The sequence below is a fragment of the Cebidichthys violaceus genome, unplaced genomic scaffold, assembly GCF_023349555.1.
Source record: "Cebidichthys violaceus isolate CVI_PGR_0920_01 unplaced genomic scaffold, fCebVio1.0.p SCAF_38, whole genome shotgun sequence".
Classification (NCBI taxonomy): domain Eukaryota; kingdom Metazoa; phylum Chordata; class Actinopteri; order Perciformes; family Stichaeidae; genus Cebidichthys; species Cebidichthys violaceus.
Genome location: NW_027176572.1, coordinates 907,676 through 924,672, shown reverse-complemented (window position 1 = coordinate 924,672; position 16,997 = coordinate 907,676). Strand labels below are relative to the sequence as shown.

The 16,997-nt window shown below is 44.0% G+C and overlaps 1 protein-coding gene across 4 annotated transcripts in view; it reads right to left on the bottom strand.

Annotated features, from left to right (window-relative positions):
- Positions 1–16,997, bottom strand: part of LOC137884426 (disco-interacting protein 2 homolog C) — a 61,722-nt gene that overhangs the window by 17,591 nt on the left and 27,134 nt on the right. For all 4 annotated transcript variants that reach the window (XM_068726221.1, XM_068726223.1, XM_068726222.1 and 1 more), the window contains exons 8-21: positions 13,862–13,953; positions 9,805–9,915; positions 7,987–8,110; positions 6,422–6,531; positions 5,651–5,753; positions 5,459–5,523; positions 4,995–5,088; positions 4,696–4,815; positions 4,274–4,388; positions 2,346–2,485; positions 2,047–2,183; positions 1,759–1,967; positions 1,552–1,666; positions 471–672 (exon numbers count right to left, since the gene is read on the bottom strand). In XM_068726221.1, coding sequence (XP_068582322.1) covers positions 471–672; positions 1,552–1,666; positions 1,759–1,967; positions 2,047–2,183; positions 2,346–2,485; positions 4,274–4,388; positions 4,696–4,815; positions 4,995–5,088; positions 5,459–5,523; positions 5,651–5,753; positions 6,422–6,531; positions 7,987–8,110; positions 9,805–9,915; positions 13,862–13,953 — 1,737 coding nt within the window. The remainder of the gene's footprint in view (positions 1–470; positions 673–1,551; positions 1,667–1,758; positions 1,968–2,046; positions 2,184–2,345; positions 2,486–4,273; positions 4,389–4,695; positions 4,816–4,994; positions 5,089–5,458; positions 5,524–5,650; positions 5,754–6,421; positions 6,532–7,986; positions 8,111–9,804; positions 9,916–13,861; positions 13,954–16,997) is intronic.

The following is a 16,997-nucleotide window of genomic DNA, read 5'->3' as shown; positions in this document are numbered from 1 at the left end:
AGGAGGAGGAGGAGGAGGAGGAGGAGGAGGAGGAGGAGGACAGGTGGTTAGAAGAGACAGCATATTGTAGGTACAGTTAGATATGAAGGAGTGGCAGCTGGTTACAGCGGCTCCTGCTGCTTTTCTCTTTAGTATTTTATTACATTTGTTTGTTGTATTTCTCTTCATTTCATTATTTTGCACAATCAACACTGGTCCCACTAGACCACACATACCACATACAAACCTGCCAGATTACTCATGTATTCATTAATGTGCAATATCAGCATCAATTATAGTGGATATATGAGCAACATAAATACTCTGCAATAAAAACACTTTATATTTCCTGTACTTATTTATTATAACTGTATTTATTCGACTGTTTTGTTGTCTCCTGATGTCCCGCTGTGGGACTAATAAAAGATTATTATTATTATCATCATCATATATATATTATATAAAGCCTCACACATCCGTTGACAGCGTACCTGGTTGTTTCTGCCGGGGTTTGGGCAGGTTGGTGACGCAGGTGTGCGGACACATGAGCACGTTGCAGGGGTGCAGCGCCCCCTCCAGGAAGAGCTGCTTGGTCTCCGACAGGTGGATGCCACCCAGGGGAGTCTTGGGCAGAGTGTTGGAGGGCACCAGAGCCAGGCAGTACACCCCCACCTGATGGATGCCGTCTATCGCCTGGGAAAGAGGGTATGGGTTTACTTTTAAGGAATGAATGAAACGGAACCTTTACTTCTTTAATCCGATTCTCCTCCGGCTGATGCGGAAGCGTCTTAAAACTTCTAGTGTCCACTAGGGGGCGACTCCTCTGGTTGTATAGAAGTCTATGAGAAAATGACTCTACTTCTCTCTTGATTTATTACTTCAGAGAAGAAGTAAGAAGTAATAAATTATTATTAATTTAATACGAAAATGACTAAATTACTATTTGGTGGTAAAATGATCACACTTTCAGGACAAATATGTATGAAATGTTATTGATGTTATTAATCAAATAAATGAGTTTCAGCCAAAAAAAAAGGAATTTATCTACAAATGTTGTAACATTTCAAATTAAATTAAAAAACGGTGCAATTATCTTTTAAAATGAAATTGAAATGGCCAGCAGCTGCAATGACAGTATTAATACCATATCATGTTATTTAAATATTATTATATTAACATCTGATGGCTGATATAACACGTCGTAGTTTAAACATAACACATACGTGCAATAAAGAGATTATTTTCCTTTATTATAGTGAAACATTTTGAAACGTCTTTCTGAATGGAAAAGCAGACAGGAAGTGTGTGTGACGGTCACGGAGTAAAAGGAATAAAGAGGTTTAGTTTTTTAAAGTGTCACCACAGTCTCCACACCGGCTTACAGAGATCTGGAGCTGGAGTTTGGACTGAGATTGTATCTGCATGAATGTGCAGCACGGCGTGACACACACTGTGTGTGTGTGTGTGTGTGTGTGTGTGTGTGTGTGTGTGTTTAGTCTCTTTCAGAGCTGGCCTGTTGAAACCTGTGCACCCTGACTGTGACGGTGTTCCTGAGGAAGTTTGTGTCGTTACCTGCAGGACTCGGCTCATCCACTGGAAGCTGTCTTCCTCGGTGGAGTCGGGCCGCTGCTCCGCCACGACCACGATCCTCTCGTCGTGAAGCACCGTGATGGAGAACACCGCTATCCTGAAACACAAACGACAAAAATGCAAATGTGATAAACCCCTGTGTGATTTGTCCAAACGCTGAGCCGAGCGGCGGACATTTAGGCCCCTCACCGGCCCCTGTAGACGAACTTCATGGGCTCCACGGCGAGCGCCGTGGCGACGATGTCGTCGGCGTTGTGCTGGCGGCCGCCGACCACCATCAGACCGTCCATCTTCCCCGCCACGAAGATCAGACCTGCAGGACCGATGAACCCCAGCAGACCGGTCCTGGTGAAGGGAAACTCACTGACGGGAGCGCCGTTGTTGGTCACAGGGAAAACCTGTTTTAACGGAAACAAGGTGAGAAAACTTGTACTCAAAGGAGAAAAGAGGAAGTGATGAAGTCCTTCACTCTCTCACCTCGAAGGTGTTCTTGGTCATGCCGGCCAGGCCGTAGTAGGAGGTTCCCGTGGCCACCGTACAAACGCACAACTCTCCGATCTCGTCGGTTTTACAGAGCTGAGGAACTCCTTCTGGCTTCACCACGCACATCATTCCTGCAGACGTGGAGAGAGAGAGAGAGAGAGAGAGAGAGAGAGAGAGAGAGAGAGAGAGAGAGAGAGAGAGAGAGAGAGAGAGAGAGAGAGGTTTTATGAAGGGGAAATGATGAGAACAGCGATTTGTGTCGTGTTCAGTTCTGATAAAGTCTACGGTCTCACCGCCGGGCATCACGGCGCCGACGTCCTGCAGCGTGAGGACGGACAGCTTCTCCTCCGAGTCGACCCGGATCACGCCGTGACTCAGACCCTGCATGGACAACACGCCGCGACCGGGAGGGGTGCTGCCCTCCTCCACGGGCCTGCAGGACAACCAATCAGAGGACGGGGAGGAGACAACCAATCAGAGGACGGGGAGGAGACAACCAATCAGAGGACGGGGAGGAGACAACCAATCAGAGGACGGGGAGGAGACAACCAATCAGAGGACGGGGAGGAGACAACCAATCAGAGGACGGGGAGGAGACAACCAATCAGAGGACGGGGAGGAGACAACCAATCAGAGGACGGGGAGGAGACAACCAATTAGAGGACGGGGAGGAGACAACCAATCAGAGGACGGGGAGGAGACAACCAATCAGAGGACGCATAGCATTTGAGAAACTCAACAGCAACGTCTCTTTTCCAGCTTTCTTGTTGTGAGCAGTTTCATGTCGGGAACCTCCGGTTCTGCCAAGCGAAGCCAAAGCTTCACGTGTTAAAGCTGCATTCTCTCTAGTGTCCAGTAGGGGGCGACTCCTCTGGTTGTATAGAAGTCTAGTCTAAAATGACTCTACTTCTCTCTTGATTTATTCCCTCAGTAAACATTGTAAACATGAGTTTATGGTCTCAATCTCTAGTTTACAGTCTTCTTCAATACAGCATGATGTTCATTTAGTACATTATGCTCCATTTAGAGTCAAACACACCATAAAGAGGGGATGATTTAGGGGCGGGGCTACACGCTGATTGACAGGTCTCTACCAGAGACGTATACGGCGTCTCTACGTCACTCCTCCTCAGTCCAGACATGGTCACTGTTGACTTGTTCACTGGTTGCAAAAAAAACAACATGGATGCGATTGTAATCCAAGATGGCGACGTCAAAATCCCCAAAACTCGAGGCTTCAAAACATCAGTCCACAAACCAACGAGTGACGTCATGACAACTACGTCCACTTCTTATGTACAGTCGTTATACATATATACAGATTCAGGGTTACGGTTATGGCCGCTTCCTTCTGCGTGGTGATACGGTTGGCGGGTGTAGTTGGGTAGAAAGAAAGTAGTTCCGACATGAAACTGCTCACAACTAGTCGCACTCTACTGGAGAGAAGGCAGACATCTCTACAGGTAGAAAACCAAAAAGTGTAGTTTTTAAATGTGGGGGTGAGCTGTCCCTTTAAGGCTTCCTTGTCTGGTCTTCACCAGGATGTTTGAGGATTTTTAGGGAGATTTCGGTTGAAGGTTAGAATTAAAATTGGGGTTAAAGTTAGAAATAGCAGCTGTGGGCTGTAAGTCAATGAGGGAGTCTAGTTTGGTGTTTGTGTGCGTCCTGATTCTATTTTCTTATGAGGTTTGAAGCAGCTCCTCTGAAAATAAAGTGAGTTCATTACTTTAACACCCACTGAGGCAAAATGCCATTTATTAGCCTGTGTGTGGCACAAACACACACACACACACACACACACACACACACACACACACACACACACACACACACACACACAAGGCTTTTACAGAGTCGTAATTAAGAGCGTGGAGCATAAATTGGAAGCCGCCCTGCTTGGACTGTAATGTGGTTTGGAGTGCAGTGCACAGGATGAAAGAGGTGGAAAGGTTGTAAGTTTAGTGTTTCAAAAACCGTAAAGTCAGGAATTTTTAATAGTTTAAATTAAGAGGCGTTAAAAACGCTAAAAGAAAGCTACTAATTTACTGAGAGTAAAGAAATATGTGTATCAGTGAAACATGGAGAAAAGGCCAGAAAATAAAAGTGTTTCTAGTTGATTTTAAGCAACTCTTCATTCCTGTGAGTGTCCTATGATGTTTAACATGGGCAGTAAAAAGACACATGCATATGTGTGTGTGTGTGTGTGTGTGTGTGTGAGTACCTCCTTAAAGCTACAGTCAGGGCCTCGGGGGAGCTGGCACAGGGACAAATGACCTCCGGCTTCAACCCTTTGGTCTGGAAGACGTTGAGGAAGGCGTCACAGGACGAGATGGACCCTGAGACACAAAACGTTTAAAAAGTCCAATAAATCGACCATCAAACAGAGTAAAAGTCAGAGCTCTATTTAGTAAAGATGTGTCTAAAAAAAAGTGTCAGTTTCATTTCATCATAATGTCAATAATTCCAGAAATTCAGGATTACATGAAAAGGCGTAACCTCTGTATTGCCCATTCAAATATTTGGGTTAGGGTATGTCATCGTCCCCAGAGGACGAACCCTCTGTGTTCTGAACGTTATACCATAGAGAGTGTGTCTGTATCTGTGTGTGTGTGTGTGTGTGTGTGTGTGTGTGTTCATCCTTACAGGGATTCGAACCGTCCGCCACCACCAGCATGCGCAGGGAGCTCAGGTTGACGTCTCGCTGCTCCCGGTGGGCCACCAGAGCCCAGTGCATGTCCCGCGACTTCACACACGCCACCTTGGCTGCACACACACACACACACACACACACACACACACACACACACACACACACACACACACACACACACACACACACACACACACACACACACGTGACTCGAGGAACAAATTCAACTCGAGGAGGATTTACGGACGTTGAACCGGGCCACTTCCTGTGGAGTTCTGGTGGGTTTGTTTACCTTTGTGCTGGCAGACCTTCTGGATCCAGGACAGAGGGTTGACCTTCATGAGCGCGTAGGGAATGCTGATGACGTGCATCATGTTCATCACGCTCTGACGGAGAGAAGGTAACCAGAGTGAGGGCCGCTGACTGGTGACGGTAGGATAACTCAGACAGAAACCTCCACGGACGGAGAGGTCGGGAGGCGTCGGTGCTCAGTGGTCACCATGGCGATGCAGCTTTGCTTGTGAATGCATTGGTGCGGTTGCACATTGTGCACATATTTTATCCATTGGTTTAATAAATACATGATTTTTCTACGCAAAAACATCACACTTCAGAGGAATAAAACCACTTTCTGACTGAAGTCATCATTCGTGTTACAGAGGAACAGTTGTAAGACGTTTGGATGAGACAATAACAGATTAATTGAACTATTTAAACCTTCATTCATCACTTGAAATGGTTAGTTGTTGTTCTTACAGTCAGGACGGCGTGCCACAGTCCTACATCCTTCTTGAAGTCTAATACATTCACTATGGTCTCAGCTGGAGGACGAGAGAGAGACGTTCAGGGACAAACAACAACAGTAGTGTCTGTAAGGTGAAAGGAACTGCAGTGTGTGTGTGTGTGTGTGTGTGTGTGTGTGTGTGTGTGTGTGTGTGTGTGCGTTACCTTCTGTGTACGAGCAGGACTGTGTGAGTCCCTGGCAGTGTGTGAGCATGGCTATCCTCATCACCGTCACACCGAGGACGCTGCCGTCCTTACAGGTCTTATACTGGAGACAGACGGAGACAGAGACAGACATGGCTGAACCATCTCCAGGAAGGAGCATGTCCCAAGAAACCAAGAAACCACAAAAGTCAAAAGTCATCTTGGCTGTAAGTCAACAGTGCGACTGTAGAAACATGAAGTCATCATGTTGTGATATTAATATGTTATTGAGGCCTGAATCTGATTGATGGATTTATAGTTTCTTGTTTTCTTGAGTTCCCAAAACCCAAAACGGTTCGTGAGCCGAGTCGACGTAATCGATGACATTCTCTCCAAAATAAGATCTGAGAAGTCTGGTCACATGTTTGACTAATGACTGCTGCAATGACAAACAACAGCACGTCATGAGCCGCTATTAAAGTTATGAATCATGCGGCGACATTAACACAAAAAAAGAGCCTCAGTAATTTCGTCTGTCTCGTCTCGTCTGGGACGAAGGGATAAAACAGGAAAAGGTCGATCGTTACTTTCATCATTATCCCGTCGGCCTTCTTCAGTCCTCCGGTGCAATCGAGGAGACACTTCACCTGCAACAACCGCCTCAAGGTGCGTCGGGAAAATCAAACTCAATCACACGGAATGACGCCTTTGATCATCGGTGATTCTGATCCCACTCACACACCCATTGACTTCCACTCACACAGAGAGCAGCGGGTGGACGCGCTGCCTTACCTCGATGTAGGCGGTGTCCTGGTTGGCGTCCTTGATGTGTGGGAACCAGTCTCTGGGAGGTTTGGAGAGGTGTTTGGACTCCGTGACGAACCACTGCACCTTGGGCCAGCCTGGACACACAGGGTCACAAAAACAAACATGTCTCCAACGTCTAGGAAAAGAAAGAGATTCAGCTGCGAATGTTGGTTCTGGTGTTTGTATCTGTTCCGTCCTCATGTCACGAGGACCGTGTCCTCGTGACATGAGGACGAACATGAGTAAAATGCTGAGTGTGTACGTTAATATCTGAATTAATGCTGCCGGAGACAGACGAAACAATCAGCCATGTGAATGAGATGAGTTTAAAGCCTGCTGATCAATAAGAGGAGCACTCCACCTTAATGAGACACACACACACACACACACACACACACACACACACACACACACACACTAAATCCATACAGAGTGAGGAGCAGTAAATCTGGCGGCATCATGTTGCTATTTATACTTCCATTACTGAGAAGCAAACAGTCGTTATTAATCAGTAGGATTCTCTCTCTCTCTCTCTCTCTCTGTCTCTCTCTCTCTCTGTCTCTCTCTCTCTCTCTCTCTCTTTCTTTCTCTCTCTCTCTCTCTCTGTCTCTCTCTTTCTTTCTCTCTCTCTCTCTCTCTCTGTCTCTCTCTCTCTCTGTCTCTCTCTTTCTTTCTCTCTCTCTCTCTCTCTCTTTCTCTCTCTCTCTCTCTCTCTCTCTCTTCTCTCTCTCTCTCTCTCTCTCTCTCTCTCTCTCTCTCTCTCTCTCTCTCTCTCTCTCAGTGTATTCATGTATTCATCCCGCTGACAGACAGGAGGAGCTGAAACCAGATATTCGTTCACCTCTGCACTCGGTGCGTTTGTCACATGTGCTTCCTGAAAGGATTGACAGTTTTCAGCCACAAATCACCACTTAAAACTGCCCGATTCAATAACAAAAAAATAAACAGTAACTTCACTGTAAACCCGTGTGAAACCGTAAAACAGTCACAAAAGAAAACCCATCGAACGAAACGTCACATCTGCATCAAATACCAGAAAACGTCAACGATGATCAAAGTATGTAGTCCATCCTGGCTTTGTCTAGTTTCGTCACACGTGATGCGTTCAAGGAACGTCGCAAAGATGAACATGTGACGATAATAACGGTCTTTACAGCTTCTGGCTACGATGAGCGGTGTCGCTTGTGCGATCGTTTTAAAAAACTTCTGTTCATTGGGTTGCCAAAAAAAACAACATGACGGTAATCCAAGATGGCGACGGCCAAAATCCGGCTAGATCACACCTAGATGTGTATCTAGAAACGCATCTAGGTGTGATCAGCCCTTTATTAATGCCTCATAACTGCATTATACCATCATTTAATGTTATATAATTGATTCTATTATTGCTGTTAAATGTAGAGGACCTTGTAGCGTTTCCAAAGGAAAGGACTGGACTCTTGATATTGAACACTAATGCATATAGAGTTGCTGCAAGTAGCTACAAATACCCTTCTCACCGGTATGTGCACAGGTGTGTGTGTGTGTGTGTGTGTGTGTGTGTGTGAGACCTTTGAACTGTGGGATCTCTCCGGTGGGACTCTTGGGTAACCCTTTATGACAGGCGTCGCTGGTCAGAGCCACCGTCACTCCACAGCTCCCCAACAGAAACCCGATCTGCTGACTGCCGGCGTCCTGGACGGAGACAGAGACGCTGGAATGTGATTAATCGTCTCGACCGGATTCTGAAGAATCAATAAGTGCTGCTCGGTCCTGCTCGTCTCTACGCAGCTGCAAAGAGAGAGGTGGGTGAGTTTGGTTTGGTTGAAGACAATGTTATGGGGACTCATACATCTCCCAAGGTTCATTTCAGTCCGAACCATCCGATCACCGAGCCTGAATCAGATGCATTCATCACTTACTAAATTTACATTTTTATACTTTTAAAATGTAAAAGCAGAGCCGGCAACCAGAAGTCATGCTTTTAGTTGCCGAAACTGAAAATAGTAGTAGTTTACTTCTCCTGCTCCTGTGATCAAATGGAAACACGTCATTTTAATCTGAAACACATGAGATGGTTGAGAGGGGAAATGAACTAGAATGACTTCATGGAGAAAGTGGATTCTGAGTTATGACAGGTTGAGTGAGCAGCTCTCAGGATGCTTGTTGCTGAAGTTTAAAGAAACAAACAGCCTTTAGTAACAGTGTTAAAAAACACCAACAGCTGATCATACATGAAAAGGACGGAGCAACAACTGCTTTGGACAAACCACAAACATTGAAAAGAAATTCACAAAGACACACACACACACACACACACACACACACACACACACACACACACACACACAGCACTGTGTGATGGCCAAACCAAACTATGACTCAAACAAAGATACAACAACAGCAGCAGCAGAGACGTTTCTTCAGAGACATTTGGGTTTGATTACACCTCAGCAGGGCTCAGAGTGTCCCCTGTGCTGCACCATGACTCACCACTGATGACTCACGTTTTAACCCCCCCCCCCCCCATGTAATGGCTGAGGCTGAGCGTCCTCTTTTTAACTCGCTCGACGTGATGAAAAAGAAGAAACGGTGACAAAAACATCTCTTGAGGTCCAAGTGTTGAGTCAAAGAACTGAAGACAGACTCCGTCACTTCCTCTCCTCCAGATGTTTATGAACATATCGTTTAGTTTTAGAAGTATAAAGTTCGTAAAGCAAACAAAGAAAGAAGTTCTTAACATTTAACACATTTACTCGTCTTTTCTTTCATTCAATTCTTGTTCTTCCTCCATGTTGTTATTAATAAATGTAGTATAAGTGAGTGTGTGAGTGGTGTGTGGACAAAGCCCTCTGTAGAAAGCTTCAGCACACAGAGAGGAATGAAGGTGTGAAGTTTGGTGGATGTCAGAACTACTGAAGTGGAGATTTCTGGATCAGAGTGTGAGAAAAACTCCATTGATAGAAAAGCTCCTTTAAAGAGACGTTTAGTTAAAGTCCAGACATTTAGAAGAGTCTCCAGGTGAAGAGGGTCACAACATGAACTAGTAGATATCACCATCAAACTTCACCACTTCATCACTCACAGCAACACCAGCAGCTATTGTGGTACAAGTTCTCTGAAATGTGATGTTTAAATATGCAAATGAGGCGTTATGTAATGGTAATTTTTGGTGAATATAAGATAAATCTACAGACGTAAACAGATTAAGTAGTAAAATAAATGTTTTATTTCCTCTAGTCTGAAAGAAGACGAGTTATGGAAGCTGAATAGACCAAAGTCTCGTCTTGATTTAAAGGCTGTCCTTCTGTGTTGATGTTGCTTAGATACCGATGATGATCGTTCAGGACTACGGTCCTCGTCGGAGTCGAGTCACCGGCACCGCTTACCTTCCTGGACAGCGGCACTTCTATCGGCACGGGGACGACTTCGGCCAGCAGGCAGCCGTAGAACGCCGTCATGAAGGCAGCGGGGTCGTTGTTTGGGAAGACCAGCGCCACCTACAGGTCGGAGGGAGACAGGGGAGACGCCGCCGAGTCAGCGTCGCTGAAACTGCATTTTAAATGTACAGATGAGTGACGGAGGAAAGGAGAAAGCATCAACATTCATTATGGTTCTTCAGGCTTTTGATTCTGTCGTCTGTAACCGACTCTGGATTTAGTTTTTCACTGTAAATCTTCCGGAGGGCATCTGGTCAATGTCTTCCCGCCTCACAGCTTCCTTTTTCTATGTACTTGTTTCCTACCCAGTGGGTCTACCTACAGAACCATAAATACACATTTAGATGCACTGCTCCCTCTGGTTCAGCTCATTTCACTTCAGTTCAAGCTGTTTTATTGGCCCACTGAGGCCCGTTAAACCGATAGAACTGTAACGGAACCTAAACCTCTGGATGTAAAGAAAAGACAAACAAAACATTTGACTGTAAACTGGGCAAAGTAAATACATTTTAAATCGTGACAAAACATTTAATAAACACGAATTTCTTTAACATTATTTATTATATATGTATTTCTAAACATTACCACTCTATCTTATCCCTACATTCTTATTGTAGTTACGCACAGGAAGCATTTCCTGCAGCAGGTGCAAGAATACAGCACTTTAAATCCTCCGTAGACGCTGCTACAGCTGAAACATATTCTGAAACATATAGGTGGGCGTGTTGAGGACTGCAGCGTCGCTCTGCTCCATCCGTCCAGACGACTTGTCAAGCTTTAAACATCCAGCATCTAAACGTCGGGCTGTTGCATGTTTGCGTATTACCGTTTCACAGCAACAGGTGTTTCAGTTTCACTAGTGACCGTGTTGACTGGTGACTCTACCCCAGAATCAGACTAAAACTGCAAAACATTCAACACTCAAAGATGAAGAGTTATTTGACCTTTTCAACCCAAGAACATTCCCACGTTCAATAATCCTTTATGAAGTTTATGATCTGTTTTTGTTGACATCATCGTGAGTCCAGTCAGCTCTGGGCTCGTTTGTTGTCGGCAGTAACACAATCTAAAGTTCTGCTGCTGGTTCTGTACATTTCACTTCCTTGTTGGTGAATCGCATCTACAACGTGGAAGACCCATCTGTCCTCTTTCACCGACCGCGACTTCGAACAAAACAACCCAGCATGCAACATGTTTCCACGACGCCGTCACTCGCAGCAGAGCCTTTATCTCCTGCTCCGCCATGTTGGATCCAGATTTGGCTCCAGTTGTGACGATAAGAGCGAATCCCCGGCTTAAGTGCTGTTTAATAGCTTCCATGTACAGTAGTGGGCTGGATGTGTGAGTGTGTGTGTGTGTGTGTGTGTGTGTGTGTGTGTGTGTGTGTGTGTGTGTGTGAAGCTATAAGCTAAGTGCACCTGAGCGAATGGAAGCGGTGTAATGGTGCTTTAACTGGACTAATGTTGACATGAGCGGCTCTCGTTGGAGCCGTTCAGGTTTGGTCGGTAGATGATACCAGCATGACGTTTAACGATGTCATGCTGTATAAACTCTCCACACAGCGACAGACTGCTGGTGTGCTTTGAGTTTTGTTTTTTGTTAAATTGATTTTTACATGTTTTTTTAATGTTTTTTTTCTTGTGGAGCGTTGACAGTAGTTACAAAAATAACCCTAGCGCTACGATGTTCAGCAAAGCCTCCCCTTCAACACAGACTGGGTTCTGCTGCTTTAATGTTTTGTTGTTAGACTTCTTCTTCTCCCCGTCACCCGTGATATCTTTCATTAATCAATGCGATCACTATTTTGTGTAACGTCCAATATTGTCACGACTGACGAGTATAATTTTAAAATATACCATTTTAATATCATCCCATTGAGCGGAAGATAACAAAGGCCATTGAAGTTGTTGTATGGAGGCCAAAGCTGCATTCTTCTGGAGGTATATTTAATAAAATGTTTGTCTGATATGTTCCAACAGTGATGGAGGACACTGATTACAAACACACGACACATAGAACATTTCAAATAGGTCAGAAAACGCAACAGAAGCTTATCCGACTTATTTAAAAGACAAAAATAAATACAATACAATATTTATATGAATAGAGTTACATTGTGTGTGCCACGTTCTTCTGTAACGGTTTATAATTGTTTCAGTGCATTATGTAGAGTTGTGAAAATGTAATATGTCCTGCCTTTGGAACATGTATAATTCTGTAAAACCAATAAAGAATATTCTACTTGACATAAAAATGAGAAATGAAAACAAACCTGCAATAATCTGCCTGAAATTGAAAACATCTCTTGGTTTCTGAAAGTCACATCCACAAACTTCCTCAGGCTCATTTCCCCGAAACTGTTTTTCCACATAAAATGACAACCTCTAACTCGTAAAATCATTTGTTAGAGTAATTAAATCTCCTCAGCCCTCTAAACACGTCAGTTAAAACCCATCCACAACGCTGTAATTTCTCTTCATGCAACTTATTATAAAACTTCAGTGAAACTGTGAAAAAGACCAGTTTGTACAGTGATTAAAAACACACACACACACACACACACACACCCTTCCGGCTGAGATGCATAAAAAAATAAATACCCACACACTCTGGCATCGTGCCAGTCCTGACTTAGTCTCCAGCCGAGCGGGAAATGGAGCTTGAAATAAAGATGAAAGAGAGACGAGACTCTTGTGGGACTATTACTGAACCTTCTCTCCACTTCAGAGCGATCAGTCTGCTCATGTGTGGAGGCGTGTGGTTGAAGAAGTGTGACGTGATGATTGTAATGACAATGAAAGGAGGGAAGGACTTCACACACGTGTCACTTTTAAAACACCGTGTCGGCCGTCATGACCTGTGATCCACCTCCAGTGGAATCGAGCGCTGCTGAAAAACCGGAAAAATGAATAATTGATGCGTCTCATTCAAACCGCTTCCTACCGAAGACATCCGTACTTGTGTAGCCTGTAAACACGCGGGTCTGTGGACGATCCGGAATCAACGCCTTTAAACAGCAGCAGCGTCACGAACAAACGACAAGTACAATGTGAAACGCTCGCCGGCGGAGAACGTACGTCTAGGGCTTTTATTGTGAAAGGTAAGAGCCTTCGTAAAGGTTGTAATAAAGTTCTCCGTCTTAGTTTGGACTACAGAGCCTCTGAGTAGTTGTTTCAGAGATATAGAAGCACCTTAACACCTTAACACACAAAGTGATTTGTTGAGTTATTTGTTGTGTGAAAGTTAAAAAAATTCAAGCTTTTTCACATTTTTTGAGGCTGTATGTTAAAAAAGTAAAAGTACACAAGTATTATCAGCTAAATGTAGTAAAAGTATTAAAAGTAAAAGTACACAAGTATTAACAGCTAAGTGTTATTAAAGTATAAAAAGTAAAAGTACACAAGTATTATCAGCTAAATGTAGTAAAAGTATTAAAAGTAAAAGTACACAAGTATTATCAGCTAAATGTAGTAAAAGTATAAAAAGTAAAAGTACACAAGTATTATCAGCTAAATGTAGTAAAAGTATTAAAAGTAAAAGTACACAAGTATTATCAGCTAAATGTAGTAAAACTATTAAAAGTAAAAGTACACAAGTATTATCAGCTAAATGTAGTAAAAGTATGAAAAGTAAAAGTACACAAGTATTATCAGCTAAATGTAGTAAAAGTATTAAAAGTTCACAAGTATTATCAGGTAAATGTAGTAAAAGTATTAAGTTTCCGCATGTTTTGTGTATGTAAATTATACATATGTATACAAATGTTTTCTTTCTTTCTCTCTTTATTTGTTCTATTTTAATGTTTTGTTCGACTCTAATTTTAAATATTTGAATATATAACTAATTCCTCTAATACATATATATACGTATATATATATATATATATATATATATATATATATATATACGTATATATATACGTATATATATATATATATATATATATATTAAATTCACCATATGGTGATACGATGTTATGTACACATGTTCTTGCTCCTCCTCTTACCCGGTCTCCAGGTCTGACGAGTGGTTCCTGCTTGGTTCCCAGTTTGTGCAGCAGGTTGAAGGCCACCTTCACGCTTCTGGACCACAGCTTCCCTGAAGGCAGATCGTGTGAATCATTACTGTGAAACAAACAGAAGGCATTACACCCAACGACAGCGCTGCACCTCGCGGGGGGCCGACCGGTGTGGAGATGATCGCACGGACTTCATAACCAAACCCCGGCTGTGGAGTGACTGGATCCATGAACAGTGATACTTCACACTCACAGAGGCCCCACCGGTGCATCGGTACCCTGATAAACGGCTTTCTGCTATCTGGACCGACGTCTTTAGTCCTAACTTCAGAGCTCACGCTACTTTAGGCAACACAAACCCATCACCTCGTTTCAAACACAAAGAATTACTGTTGTGGTTATAAGAATAACTGCTGCTTTAAATATATATATATATATATATATATATATATATATATATATATATATATATATATATATATATATAATATTATCTAATCTCTGCGATCAGTTTCCTGCCAGGCCTAGTTCATTAATGCAGTAACTCACAACAATAGAACAATAGAATCAATCATTATGTTTTCCCCTAATTCAGACTGGCAGACGCAGATATTACGCACGAGCAATCCGGCGTGAACGCCTCTTTGTTTTTCACGCTAAATGAGGTTTGTCAGAGCTAATGAATTGAAGAAGAGGAAGAGCTTCTGGATCCCTCGAGGAAACAAACAGGAGCAGAGCAGCTACAGAAGAGAAGAAGAAAAAGAAGAAGAAGAAGGAATTCATTCAGGGCAACAAAACAAGTGTCTTCCAGGAGCATCAAGTGGATTCTTTTTACCATTTAGACTTCATCAGAGAGCTCAGAACAGCCCAACATCTGCCCGGCAACTGCTTACAGGCTTTTGATTGATCGCAGGAGAACTCATCTATCATCACCTATCATCATCTTTAAAGGATGTGAGCCTGTTGATGACGAGGTTCGTCTGTAAAGTTAGGAGGATGGAAGTTGTAAACGGAAGCTGCTGTCTCTATTCTTCTTACACATATGTTACAGAGTGGTTGCCACTGATGGCAACGAAAGGCCAGAAGAATTGGTTGTCAATTTCTCTAAATGTTCGCCAACAGAAACCTTTACTGATCTGGAAAGTCTGGAAAAAAGGTCTTCAAAGAAGTGTGAAGAGAAGTCCATTAAAGGCATTCCTGTATGAATTATAGAACGTAGCGGTGCTCAGGTGTGACCGTCCCACTGACGAGCATCAGGAGAACGTTTAAAGAACAACAACATTCAATGAACTGATATCCAGTTATTGCAGTAATAGTGGGAGAACCCCGGAGGAGAGAACCCGCCCAATGTTAGAGAGCATCTCTCTCTAACCCAAATCAGAGCGCTGCAGATGTAATCAGAGCCCGGGTCTGTGCTTCCTTATTTTTAGGATGACATTACTCAACCGACCCATGAAAAGAGCTCATCCGCCGGCTTTTTATCCTCCGAGACCGAGGAGCGGGAGAACGGCCCGATCGTCTGGTCTGATTTAATTGAAAAAAGGGAAGCTTTTGTTCTGAAAGGAGATGTTCGCCGTTTGAGAGCGGCGGCGCTCTCTCAGGAAACGACTCCGAGAACAAAACGGGTTCCTGCTGAGAGACAGCAGGTCACACACCGAGCCCTCGTAGACAAAAGGGAAACACGACGTCGCTGCACTCAGACACATGTTATGTGAAGGATTTCAACTGATGCTTTGTTGTTCTTTCCACATGAATGTACAGCGTTTAAACAAATGGGCTGCGGCCTTTTGCTGCATGCCCCCCCCCCCCGTTCCCTGTTATTAAAGGCAATACAAGCTAACAAAATGATCTTTCAAACAAAGAAAGTGGTTTCCAGGCTGGCAACCTGGCATTAGGTTTTGGATGCAGAAACAGAAGATGTGGTTATTGCGGTTATTCGTCAGCTTTATAATAAAAATGTGACATAAAAATGATATGTACTTTGTGTGTTATCTGACACTTAAAGTTACTACGAGGAACTTTCATATTGTGGTGATTCTGGCGCCCCCTGTGGACTAAAGCTGTAGTGTCTCTGAGCACCAGAGTCCCTTCAGAAAACCTCTCATTCTACTGCAGCAGGGTCTGACAGTCTGCTCCTCTCAGTCCTGGTTCTGGTTCTCCCGTTGGCTCCCTTCCCTCCAGCGGGTCCAGCAATACGTCCTGGGTCTCCAGCAGAGAGGAGAAGCTCTGCTCCTGGAGGAGGAGGAGGAGGAGGAGGAGGAGGTGCTGCTGATGCTGCTGCCGGGAGCTGAGCTCTCCTTCTCCCTCCGGACACAGAAGTGACCATATCTGGACTGAGGAGGAGGGACGTAGAGACGCCGTATACGTCTCTGGTAGAGACCTGTCAATCAGTGTGTAGCCCCGCCCCTAAATCATCCCCTGCTTTCTGGTCTGTTTGACTCTAAATGGAGCATAATGTACTAAATGAACATCATGCTGTATTGAAGAAGACTGTAAACTAGAGATTGAGACCATAAACTCATGTTTACAATGTTTACTGAGGGAATAAATCAAGAGAGAAGTAGAGTCATTTTAGACTAGACTTCTATACAACCAGAGGAGTCGCCCCCTGCTGGACACTAGAGAGAATGCAGCTTTAACACGTGAAGCTTTGACTCCACTCTTCAGAACCGGAGGTTGTCGTCTGGTCAGGACTCTGAAGTGGAGCACTGAGACTCTTATACGATGTAAAATATAAAAGCCGATCCTGTAAAGTTTCTAGAGGGTGACGGAGTTGTTTCTAAGTTGAAAACAGGATTTGTAGTTTATAGAAAACACTCCAAACAAAAGCACACGAGGGACAATCAAAGAACGAGATCAAACCTCGACACGCAGAACTTGAAGGCTTCACGCTGCGTATGGAAATCAGAGCGTCGCCATCGATTACGTGATCCGTTCCCACGAGGATCAAAGAGACGCTCGCCTGAAAGCTTTTCTAAACACTTTCTCTCCTGCAGATGACGAGCGGTCGTCTGCGGCGCGGCGTGTCGAGGGTTGAGTTTAAGGACAGCGGGAGAATCGGGTATCACGAATTCTCTGTTCTCCGGAGGACGACTCGACAGGAAGAAAACAAAACAGGTTTGTC